Below are 12951 nucleotides of genomic sequence, written 5' to 3'. Positions count from 1 at the left end.
TGTATGGTAGTCCCAGTGCTGGCGGGCCTGGGCAGGAGCACACAGCACCCACTGTAGGGGCACAGTGCAGGACAGGCAGGTGCATGGTGAAAGTGTTCTGGGCACCAATAGTAGGGTCTGGGCAGGCTGCTGTGGGTGGCCTGGGGCCAGCTGGAGCAGGATCTGGTGGCCAGAGGCTGGCTGCAGGTGTCCCTGGGTGCTCCCAGCCCTAGAAGACACCTGCAACACCTAGTGCAGTGCAACGGTGCGGGTCTGGCAGTTGCACACTGTGGTGGTGCAAAGGAGCAGCACTGGTGTGTGGGCAGGCTGAACTAGTTTGGGGCCTCTGTGGGGACACTCAGTGGCCAGAGGATGGCTGCAGGTGGCCCAGGACCCCAGCCTCCCTGTTTTTAAGGGCCTGGGGCTGTGGCAGGTAAAGAGCTGGACTGGGTTTCGAGTGGCCCTCTGGTAGTGGGGCTGACCGGGAGCATATTTGCATCTGCATATGTGTTACTGTGCAATAACTAATAACATGTAAATTTGCTAGTCATTAGAGCAAATTACTGCGAATAAGCATCTACATGTGTAGATGGTGATAGTTACTGTATAGTAATTTGCTCTAATCATTAGTAAAGTGTCTTGTGTAGATGCGACCTGTGATAGTGATCAGAATTGAGCAGATCAGAATTGAGGAGATCAGAACTGAGGTACGTGGTGAGCAGTGTGGAAAGAAATATGGGCTCATTTCCCAGTATGTACAACCTGGAGAGAGAATTATCAGCACAAGTTATTCCAAGAATGAGAAGAAATGAGTAAGGCCTTAAAAGAATAAATAAAATAGATATCAGGAGCCACTACAAAAGTCCCCTGCTTTGAAGTGTCTCTTACATATCAGGCCTAGGAGCTTCTGCTCTTTCAATTAGGCAATTAGGCAAGGGTCCTGTGGGAAAAAAATACAATCATGCATGACTGCATTGTAATAATTAAGACTGAACAGTCAACAGGTTTGGATGGCAATTGTTTTTTAAAGATAATATATACTGGTCATGTCTACATGAGACACTGACTATGTAGTAGCCAAAAGTATGTCACAGTAGCACATCACAGCATAGACAATGCTAATACCCTACTGCACAGTATTATTAGGCTACTACAAGTACTCAGCTCTTAGACATTAGTGTTGCTGTTACCATTGTATCTAACAGTGCATTGCACCAATCACGATTTGGGCTCCATTATACAAAAGTTTGTACAAATTTGTAATAAAAGTCTTTTACCCAAAGAACTTTCTATTTAAATAGACAGAATAAACAGAAAATGGGACTGTTAACACCGTCTTCCTCTGATTTTACTAACATGCAGAGAGATTAAAATGCCCTGCCCACATTGAAAAGCTGGTGGTAGTGTTAAGAATACCACCCCGATTTTTTGAGTCCCTATCCATGAACCATGAGACCATCCCTGTCTTGTTTTCAGGAAACAGCAAAACTCCTCAAGCAAGAGTTCTTGTGGGTGATATCTTTTACTGGATAAACAAGATATCATCCACAAGACTTCTTGCCTTTCATATATTTCCTGGATCAACATTACTTCAATACTAGCAAAACTCCTCAGACAATTTCATCCTTGCCTGTCCCTTCCATTAATTGCAATTTGGCTTAGCAGTTTGTTAAGTTTTCTTGGGAGGCTATTGGAGAGAGAGAGATGTATTATCCTGCAATGAGCTACAAGTAAGCAGAACCCAAGCGTTGGCTAGAATCCCAATGCAGGCAAGAAACTCCGCAGGAGACTGTTTGCACAGAGCATCCTTGAGAACCAAGATGGAGAAGGGAAACAGTCAATGAAAAGCAGTGAACACTGAAATGTAGAACATGGACATCTTCATTAGTGTTATCTCTTTTGACTGTTTAGATAAAAAATTGGCCTCTTGCAGGTTGTTCCATTTATGAGGAGAGATTGGTGGTGGAGCCAAGATTTTGATGTAGTTCTCTTTATTTACAAAGTCCCCATTTCCCCAATAAAGCAGTAATCAAGCGAGCAAAAATTTGTTCCAAGCTCATTTTCTGGTCAAAAGCAAGTTTGCACACTCTCTCTCTGTCTCAAGTGTTCTTAGGGCCACAATGTCAGTGCTCGTTTGGACTATGTCGGTGGGCCCCTCTGCCACTTTTCTGCATTTCCCACTGCTAGAATTTGCTCTTTTTTGAGTAAAAAAGATTGATACATGCCCTACTCTCTTCCTAGACCTACTACCTACATTTGCTATATCAGTCCTCAGGATGACCTTTAGCTGGCATGTTGTTAGCTTCTGTTTGCCTGGCTACTTGGGTCTGGGATTTGCACAGAGATCCCTGCTGTTTTATCTCTTACAGAACAAAGGGGTATTTTACTGCTCATTTAGTCTGACTGGATTTAACCCATTTTCAATTATCTATTTGTTAGTATTATAAATAGATAAAGTACCAAGTACTTCAACCTGCCTCTCAACCAAGCCATCATTAATCATCTGGTGATGTATCTGTATCACTTCAGAGATTAGACGATATAAGAAATTGGATGACTCTAGGTCAGTAAATTCTAATATAAAAGAATGGAATGAAAACAGGCATAGTTAATCTGGCTGTAATACTACACAGGGGGTGCATCTAGATAAGATGCTAACTACACAGTAGCTTAATAACACTGCACAGTAGAGTGCCAGGCAAAAACCTGTGCTAATACACTACTGCACAGTAGTATTAGGTTAGTGTGCTGTTAACATCTGAAGAAACCCGTGTGCCAATGCTATTGTGCATTTGCACAAATTACTGCACATTGATTTAGTACTTGGTTATACAAGTACTAAATTTAATGTGCAGTAACTATGGTGCATTAATGAATGTGTAGACACACCCAGGATGTGTTTTTCAAATGCTATGCTCTAGCTCAGCGCTACTCAACCCCTTTTTAGAGTACGCAAGCTTTTTAAAAATCTCTGGGATTATTTTGCAAATCATGTATGGTGTTGGCACCCCTAACAGTGCAAATATTGCACAGCACCCATTGGCACCCTTAAAAAGTTCTCATAGCACCCCAAGGTGCTGCAGGAGCCTGGGTGAGAGTCAGTGCTCTAGCCCAAACCAGTTCATATATCTGATGCAATGTTACTGATTTTCTTCAGCTAACATTATTTAAGAGGTCAGGTCAGACTGACTGATCAGAATGGTTCCTTCTGACCTTAAAGTCCTGTTACCTCCCTCTCTTTTAATTCAGGACATGCCCTCTGTTAGACATCACACTATTAATGTCACTTTTGGAAAAAAACCCTGCAATCTCTTTATAGGTTTTCCTTGAAAAATACTTACTGTTAGAACTAATCTGAGGACTTGAACTTCAGTGTGTGTAAATTGTGTAGCTCCACTGAAATTTGTCTGTGTGGCAATATTTATATAAGGAGTTTAAAGGTGAGCTGCCAGTAGATGGTGCCCAAGAACATGCAGCCTAGCTCCTGGGTTTCCTGGACCAATAAAACTGTGCACCCTGTAAATGGGTTCCTTTGCCCAGCTCATTACAACATCTTTCAACTCAATTCAGTACAAGTTAGAAAGCACTTTGTAAAATTTCTCAGCTTTCCTGCTGACTCGCCTTATTGCAAAGGTAGAAATCTTTGGCTTTTTTATTCTGCAGCTGGGCAGACTGGCCCCTTTACCCAACAGCAGGAGAGGAGCCCTAGGCAAAATTCTGTTTCCTCTTAAGATTTTGCAAATTGCTTATATTCTTAAATGCAACTGTTTGAGTCTTTAATGCCAGCATTCTTCTTAATAATGCCTCAGTATAAAATCAATGCGAGTGAGGAGCATGTTGTGCTTATACAATCTTTGCTTTGATGTTTACGTTAAATGTGATGAATACTTTCTTTACTACTACAGAAGCTGTCTAACTACATTGCAATCCATATACCAAAGGGACAATAAATTAAAGTCCAAATGATATGTTCAGTGTACAGCTGAGACTCACAGTTCTTTGACTATTCCTCTCTTGTTCCCAGTGGATACTACTGTATGATGCATCTCTATCCAATGTATATTGCTGCCTTTCCCCTCCAGTCCAGTAGCCATCATGTTAGATGAAGGCAGCCAAGAATTCCATGTATAAAGGACAGCACCAAGGGCAAGCTAAAAGGCACTGAGGCATCACCGCATGGATATATTTATATTATTCACAGGCTGGGTGGTACTATATGAAGCTGTGTGGTATGTTTGGTGGAGCTATCAATGGGCACTGTAATTTTGGGTGTTAGACATGGTCTAACACACCAAACTCCCAACTTGACACTCCAAAATTTAGGTCCTCCAAACCATCCTCTATAGCCACCTTTAAATCTGAGAAATTCTTCTGGTGGGCATGTGTACAAACACTCAAATCCTGATATCACCCTATAACATGAAGGCTCTCTTATTTAGTGACTTATATCTTTATGAATCCATACCATTGTTTTACAGCTATTGCTGTTAACCTAGCAACAGTGGTCCAAACACTGCTTCCTGCTACACCAGTGTAAGTTCAGAATAACTTCAATGAAACCAGTTAAACAACTTTGGGCTCACGACTGTTTAGCCAGGATGAGAATCTGGCTCCCTGTTGGTGCTGTCTTTCTATGCAGTCAACCTTGCACATAGATCCTAATCTCCAGAAAAGAATAGACATTGGCTCATTTCTGTATGGCATGTAGATTTTAATGTCTTTGTAACACACAATATTTTAAAACATTTTATTTTCATATTCTAAAATGTTGGTTAAGAAGGTAATAAGGGTATTAATTCTGGTGACCACCTCAATGTCAGATGCTCGCTCATACACAAAAATTAGCATAATCTTGTCAAGGTTTGTTTTTTTCTTTCTCTTTTGAAAATGAGCCCATAAAGCACATATTGCCAGCAACTAACTCTGAGTTGCAAACTGAAAAGGAAACAATTTTTTGAGAGGTGGGTACCTGTGACCGTATGGTGGCTGCTAAAGCTGTGTAGTGGAATGTGGGGCACATCTGATGAATTACCCAAGCCTCAGATGTTAAAGCCCATTATCCTAAATAATTAAACAAATAAAACCAAAAACCCTTTCAACATTTGATGGAAGGGTTCCTCTCTCCTCTCTCTCTCCTGATTTGCATAAGATTGCATAACCTGGTATGGTATTCACAAGTGTCATTATTTAAGACAGATGAATTTGAATGTTGTACTAAAACCATTATACACAAATGTATTAATGTATAAGAAAGAGTCTAAGAAACAATAATACTGACAGCTTGGGTAGTGACAACAGAAGCAGAAGGCAGAAGTTTCATTAAACGTGAGAAAAACGTGGACAGATAATTCACTCTATTAAGTGGTAAGAGCAGCCTGCTGAAGAAGTAAGTAAAGGGGGGGAGCTCAAATTTCACCATGTATTCATTGGTATCCATGTTGCCATAGCAACTTCTCAGCAGAATAAAGTATTTTCTCCTTTCTTTAGAAAAATAGATGCTGTGCTACAAATAGGCACTTTGCATTTTTAAAACAAATCCATAACAACCCCTTGAGCCTGCCTCTGTGTCTGAATAGTCCCAGTGTAGCAGTCATTATAGTCTATTTTGAAAGAGCATTTGGGATTATAAAATAATAATTAAAAATACACTGTCCTTTTAAAGTAATTTTAAAACTATTTCTCTGATCCTTACTTCCATTTTGATTATCTTTTCCTTAATGGCTCCACTGTGCTCTAACTATTCTCTCCCCCAGTTCCATGTATTAGTATCTCCTTTGCTATTTAGCTGGCTGTGCTTTGGCAATCAGCACACACTGCAGCAGATGCCTTCTCACTAAAGCTAAGACTACTGTGGTTACCTTTCAGTATTACAGAACCGGTTTCCAATGTCTTCTTGTATCAGGTAAGTTGAAAAAACTCTGTTGACTTCAGAGTTATTCCATTATAGTCAAAAGTGAACTTTAGCTTAGAGGCTACTAGAGGAATAATAGGCTGAGCTACACTGTCACCACATGCTCCAGAATTGGAAATGGGTTGTAAGGGGTATATCCAATGAAGCATTCAAGCATGGAATCCAGAACCCAGATTGAAGTGTCCCAGTTCCCTCCACACAGTCTGTAGTCATGTACCTCAGCAATGCAGTCCAAGAAAACTGTACGCTGAGTAGAAAGCTGCCAAGACCTAGCCGAGAGGAAAATACTGATGTATCTGATGTGACATGGATGTGTCAGAAGTTCTGTCCTACTCCAGAGTACCTGTTGCAGGGCTACAAATGAGGCACGTCCATTCATTTAGAAACCACAGACTGAATTCCTCTCCTGTGGGCAGGTGTCTTGAAAATGTATATTTGTTTTCAAGAATGATTCCAGGTTACTCTCTCCTGTAAAGAACAGTCAGTTGAAAAGGGACCACATTTTGGTAGTAGTACCACATTTTGAACAATAGAGTGATCAGGCTACCATTACTCTGAGTATGTGCATTCGTGAAGTCATGCCTCCATAAAGGAAGAGATCCATAGGTTAAGACGCCAGAATCACATAAGGAGGAGGATGACCCTTTAGCTTCTTACCGAGGGCATTCATTTGGGAGAACTAGTCTTACACTGCAATCTCCTAGGGCTATTTCTGTAGTTTGCATTAGACAGTCATTGGATAAAATCCAGAAACAACCTTAGGACAGGGACTACTTCCACCATCTGTGTTGTTTTTTAAAGAATGGTCACAACAGCATCTTGTGGAGAGCACATAACTTTGGGTGGGTGGTAGGTATGGAGAACACGTCACAGGTCAGTTTCCTGAGGGGATTAGACATCCATTGCTGAGAGTTTAGATCCAGATCCACCCTAGAGCTCAGCAATCATACTAGGACAGTCCTAGGCAAGCTCAAGGATAGCATTACAGACAGCTAGCTGACTCCTTAGTCAAAGGGTGAGACACTTTAGAAGGCACTGACACACATTCAGCTCCCCACAGTAAGTCATGGCGCTTCCCGGGAAGTACCATGAGTTAGAGCGACCTTCTCCCCCGCGACCCAACGATACTTGCTGTTGGGTCCAGGGGGCTGAGGAATCAAGCTCCAGTTAGCCGTGCCCCTCCCCACCACCCAGTTCCAGTTCTGCCTTCAGAATGGGAGGGGAGGGAGCTCAGTCTGGGGGTGCCAAGCTGGTGCTGGGGGGTGGGGTAGGTGGATTGGAGCTCCCCCACCTCAGGGGGGCTCCAGTCCCACCCTCTAGCAAGGGTGGGGCAAACCCCAGATGGAAATCCCTTCCTTCCCTTCTCCCCCTCCCATTCTGAAGACAGCACTGGGAACAGTGCACTCTGGCAGAAGTTAATGAAGGCGCTGCATTTTGAAGTGCCGTCATCTGAATCCTCATGTAATAAAGGTTCAGATTGTCACGTGATCAGGCACTTTTAAAGTGCTCTGTAGCCATGCTTTTCTGTAAGAGCATGGCTGTAGAGTGTTTTCAAGGGGCCAATTGCACCACAAATGTAACTTCTGTCTGTGTCCTAAGTGTAGGCATGCCTAAAATTAGGCAGCAGGTGAGCAATGCTTTTTGAATTGCAATTTTAGACTTAGGCAATAGAGTCCTGACTAAGTCCTGTCTTAAACATGAAAGTCCTTTACTGCATCTAGTCCTAAGTCAAGAGAGTACTACATAGAATAAAAATACAAGAGGAGTATCAGAGTTCAAAGTTCTGTATAGAGCTAGTTTGAAAACTGGTCAACCGCAAACTTTTTCAAAAGCATCTGAATGTCTTAAGTGTTCAAATCAGATTCTCCAATGTGATTCAAGAGGCTTTTGAGAATGGCATGTCGGTGCTTTTTGAAAATTTTACCCCCAGACTGAACATCTTTTAAACATCCTGCGGTTTTCCAAACTTTTGTGACCTACTCAGGTAAAGACTTTGATTGGCTTCACTTGCATTGTGAAAGCTTTGCATCATTTACCAAATGGCTGAGTGACAGCCACCCTGAAATCCTGACATAAAATCCCACTGATTTTTAAATATGTTGTACTATCAGAGCACTTTCATCATAGGGAATCTGTGAGAGGCTAGATTGAACAATCATGTCTGAGAAGATAAGCAAAGCATAACAAACCTGACTGTTTCCACTCCCCACCTCCTTAACACATAGTACCTTGTAGGAAACATGCATGCTTGTGAAGAGAAAAAGAAACTTGCTAATGCCCTGTAAATAACTGTACCCTCCTATTATTGACTCACCATCCAATCTGATAGGTATGAGAGGCCTGATTCTAGCTTCACTTACATTAATTTTACCCTGGTATCATGGTATCTCTACGCTTCTTTCATTGCTCTTCATTTAAACCAGTGTGAAGCCAGAATCAGCCCCACCATATGTTATACAGTAGTATAACTATGGCAGGCAAGGGAAGTGCCAAACCTGGGCACTGATGTAGAGGGGCTGCCTGAATTGTGGTCTCCAGGGAGCCCCACCACAGGAACAGCTACATGCTACAGCAGAAACAGGCAAAGCATGCAGACACTTCACCTCAAAAGCAACAGCTGGGGGCTGTGATACCTCTGGAGTCTCTGGAGCAGGTAAGATGACAACCATTCCCCTGGCCCCCCCTGAGTGTTGTCCAGCTCTGACTGCAAAACTTTCTAGTTTTGACTCTGACATTATGGGTGAAATACTGGCTCCACTGAAGTCAATAGCAAAATTCCTATTGATTTCACTGGGGCCAGGATATCATTTCTATGCTTAAATGCCATTTTCATGTATAGACCTTTAGAAATAAGGATCAGATTCTGTAGGGATCTGCTAGTCTCATTTTGTCAGAATGAACAAATTGCACTGTGTAGTAAATACCTTCCTGTTTATGCTTGTTTTGTAGGTTGGACCAATTTTTGCACTGAAATGGTGTGCAGCTGGACTTTCACCCAAATCAGCAGAGCTACTCTGGTTTTACCCTGCAGCCAATGAAAGGTGTCATAAGCTCAAAATAAAGAGGCAGATGCTACTATCTGGGTACGTTGTGCAGTTCCAGACGATACAAAGGGAACCTGCATTTGCATTCAGCAGCTAGTTAAGTCAGTCTTTGCTTTGTGACACCACAACAACAAAAAGCTGCTGAAGCATGTCAGTGAGTCTCTCCCAGTCTGCTTAAATCATGAAAACTGGCCAGTCCTCAGGTGGCATAAATCAATGCATCTCTTTGGAGGTCAGTGAAACAAAGACAGTTCACCCCAACTTTTTCATAGACCATAAGGACATAGTAATTGTCTACTCTAACTTCCTCCTTAACACTGACAATGGGACTTCCTTGCATTCAATCCTGCTTTGAGTGCACTTAATAGCTTTGTTTAAACTAGAGCATTTATTTTAGAAAAGCAGCCACCCCAATTACAACATTTCCAGTGATTTGCCACAGCCCTATCTCTGTTTCTCTATCACTGATAAAAATGGGTAGAGAGAAGTAGTTAGCTGTGTTAGTCAGAAATCAGGCAGAAGGCAGGCCAGACTGGCACTTTAAGAGACTAGCTTTTTCAGAGGCATAAGATTTCATTGGTGACAACCTGCTGATTAAATACAAAAGCTCATGTCTCCCTGAATCAGTTAGTCTCTAAGGTGCCCTGCCTTCTTCCCCAATAAAAATTCCCAATAAAAATGTGCACTTTAACTAGTCTGTATTTCCTAGTTTAAATTTTCAAATATTGGCTCTTGCTCTAACTTTATTTGCTAGATTGAAGAACCTCTGTTATCAACTTTTTTCTCCCCTGTGTAGGCATTAATAGATTATAATTGAGTCACAATTAAGACTTTAAAGTTGTGAACTCCCAACGCACTCCATCTGAGCCCAGTACAAAAACAGTACTTGAGCTAGGCAAAGATGGGGTAGGTTACTTGCTTTACAGATTAAATTAAACTTTGCTTGAAAAGTCAGAAATATTCAGAATACTAAATTCTTAGCTCGATTTATTAGCTCTTATTTGTCCTTCAAAAAAAATCACTGATGTTAACAAGTGATTTGGGCACCGCACTTCAAGAGGGATGTGGGCAACATGGATAGGGTCCAGACAGGGGCCACCCGCATGATCCAGGGGCAGCAGGGCAGCCCTACGAGGAGAGGCTACGGGACCTGAACCTGTTCAGCCTCCATAAGAGAAGGCTGAGGGGGGATCTAGTGGCCTGTTACAAACTAGTCAGGGGGGACCAGCAGGCATTCGGGGAGTACCTGTTCCCCTGACCAGTACCAGGAGTGACTAGAAATAACGGTCACAAGCTGGTGGAGCGTAGATTCAGGCTAGACATCAGGAGGTGCGACTTCACTGTCAGGGCGGCTAGGATCTGGAACCAACTTCCAAGAGAAGTGGTGCTGGCTCCTATCCTGGGGGTCTTTAAGACAAAGTTTGACAATCACCTTGCTGGGGTCGTTTTACCCCAATACTCTTTCCTGCCATGGCAGGGGATCGGACTTGATGATCTGCTCATGTCCCTTCCGACCCTACTAACTATGAAACTATAAAACAACACAGCCAGTCCTTCTGGGTGCACTGAAGACTTTTGCATTAAAGTAGATAAGCTTAATTGGATGGTTTTAAAATTTGGACAAAAAGGGGAGGAGAAAGCCTTCCAATTTGTAGCTTGCAGAGTAAATTCAGGACAACTGCATACTTTGGTTTCCATTCCTCAGATACAAACACTTCTGTGGAATGGCTGCATGCTGGCAAGTTGCATACAAATGCCCTGTTTTCTCTTAGCTAGATGTATATATTCAGCATTACCACAAAGCTGTTTGCACATCTTGCCTTGAGTCACACTGTGCACACTAAAGGTGATTTAGGAAGAGAATGAGACACTTGGGGAAACTAGATTTCCCACTTACCAAAAACCAGTATACATGGCATACCTCTGCATAGAGGAACTCTCCCTCTCCCCACCACTCCCCCACCTGCCAGTCCCTACCTGCCAGGAGGAGAAAAAAGATGCTGGGCTCAGTAAATTAGGGTTGGTGGGGTGCCTGCCTCCCATGTATTCATCAGTGCAGATATCGCAGCCCTCGGCATCTCGCCAGTCCCAGTAGGGGATGGTGAAGTTTTCATCACCCGTTAATTTCTGAATCTCATTTTCCCACATCAGTAAGAACAGTCGATGCCAAGGCAGAAAACCTGGAGCTTCGTGGGCAAAATCAATATCCCTCCATATGCTTGACCCACCTAGCAAGGTGTCACGAGAGACATAATAATGCATCCATACAAAGAGGTCGTATATGTTGATATTGCTGAACATTGGGTTTGAGCCATTGTTCATCTGAGCATAAGTGCCAGTGGCAATGACATAGTCCCGGCTGGGAGTGCGCTTAGCCAAATTGAGGTAGGCAAGAAACTTATTTTTCTCCCTGGCAGTTATCTGGAAGATATTTCTTCTCACTCGCAGTCTCCTCTCGTTACAGCTGGGCCCCGAGAAACCAAACTTGCATTCTCCACAGTTGAATCCCATGAAATTGGCATTGCACCGGCATGTCCTATTGTAAAACACAGAAGGCCAGTCCTCCCTGTCATCCACCCCTGAAAAGGGGAACTGTGGTCCTAGAGGAGCATGGGAGAGAAGGATGTCTTGGCAGGACCCTCGGTTGGACAACTCCCCACAGAGAGACCCATCTCCATCCCATAGCGGGCAACACTCCTTCTTCAGCAAACTTTCTGAAGTAGCACAGACTCGAGGGAACTGTGCAGAAGAAGGCTGCAGGATTCCCAGCAGGAAAGTCATTGCAAAGAGAGACATCCTAACACAGCAGCAGGCGACGTTCAGTGCTATGGTTCAGTGCATGAAGAGCTCTGTCCCCTTCTGCAGCCCAGAGAATGAAAGAAATTGTTTCCCTCCAGTGGTAAAGTTTCACTCCTGACTTTTTTACTATGCAAGTCTTCAATATCTTTCACCATTCCTACTCCAGACATAGAAACACACACACAGTACCCTGTTAATCTGATTATCACATGTTCTGGGTTACATCCAAGTGACTTTTCCCATCCTCCCCCTGCAGCCTCAAAATACAGAGACTTATTATAAGCTTTCATCTTCTGCTTAGCACATGATTACTTTCCTCTGGCAATTGTAGAGGAAGTAAAACTTGGGCACAGAAACACCAGTGACAATTCTAAATCCTTATTTATTTATGCATTTAAGAAATCAGACCAAATAAAATGTGTTGACTTAAATAATCAGAGGTAATCTAGAAATGGGGAGAGTGCGGGGGGAGGGGAGGAGGAACCTGGTTGATGGTTTTTTCTCATAGATTCATAGATTGTAGAGTCGGAAGGGACCCTGATGGATCGCCATGTCCGACCCCCTGCCCCAGGCAGAAAAAGGACTGAGATCAGATGACCCCAGCCAGGTGCCTATCTAGCCTCCTCTTGAAGACCTCCAAGTTAGGTGATAGTACCACCTCTCTTGGCAGCCCGTTCCAGATTAAAACCTGTGTTTACTAAGGTCAAATAAAGTGTGAATGTAGGGACCAGAAAAAAAGTTAAGGGTGTGCTTTTTGATGTCATTGTGTTGGAGTGGTGAAACTGCTTCTTGTGTGTAGATAGCCCACAGAAAAGTAACTTCACGGCATCCGTTGTCTGACATTAAACTTTTGGAGGTAAGTTGTCCCCTGATGCAAACTATCATTGTCCTATTAACATCAAAGGAGCTATGAGAGTTTATGCCAGAGAAAACCTATATCACCAGAGCCCTCCAAGGGATGACAAGATCGAATGGAAACAAACTCCACTGTGGCAGATCCAGGCTGGACATAAGCAAGGATTTCTTCACTCTCCAAGCCCCCAAGGTTTGGAACAGACTACCACTGGAGGTGGTTCAAGCACCCACTTTGAACGCCTTCAAGACACATTTGGATGCTTATCTTGCTGGGATCCTATGATCCCTGCTGACTTCCTGCCCCTGGGGCAGGGGGCTGGACTTGATGATCCTCCAGGGTCCCTTCCAGCCCAAATGTCTATG

The 12951-nt window shown here is 43.1% G+C and overlaps 1 protein-coding gene across 1 annotated transcript in view; it reads right to left on the bottom strand.

Moving 5' to 3' along the window:
* TYR (tyrosinase) overlaps window positions 1-11828 on the bottom strand; it is a 106539-nt gene extending 94711 nt beyond the window's left edge. Inside the window, exon 1 of the mRNA XM_019525403.1 lies at window positions 10912-11828. Within this exon, the coding sequence (XP_019380948.1) occupies window positions 10912-11730 (819 nt within the window). The 5' untranslated portion in view covers window positions 11731-11828. The remainder of the gene's footprint in view (window positions 1-10911) is intronic.
* Between the last annotated feature and the right edge of the window lie 1123 nt (window positions 11829-12951).

The sequence above is a fragment of the Gavialis gangeticus genome, unplaced genomic scaffold (assembly GCF_001723915.1).
Source record: "Gavialis gangeticus isolate Ggan-Ray unplaced genomic scaffold, GavGan_comp1, whole genome shotgun sequence".
Taxonomy (NCBI): domain Eukaryota; kingdom Metazoa; phylum Chordata; order Crocodylia; family Gavialidae; genus Gavialis; species Gavialis gangeticus.
Note: the sequence above shows the minus strand (reverse complement) of the source record. Positions and strands in the feature narration are given on the sequence as shown.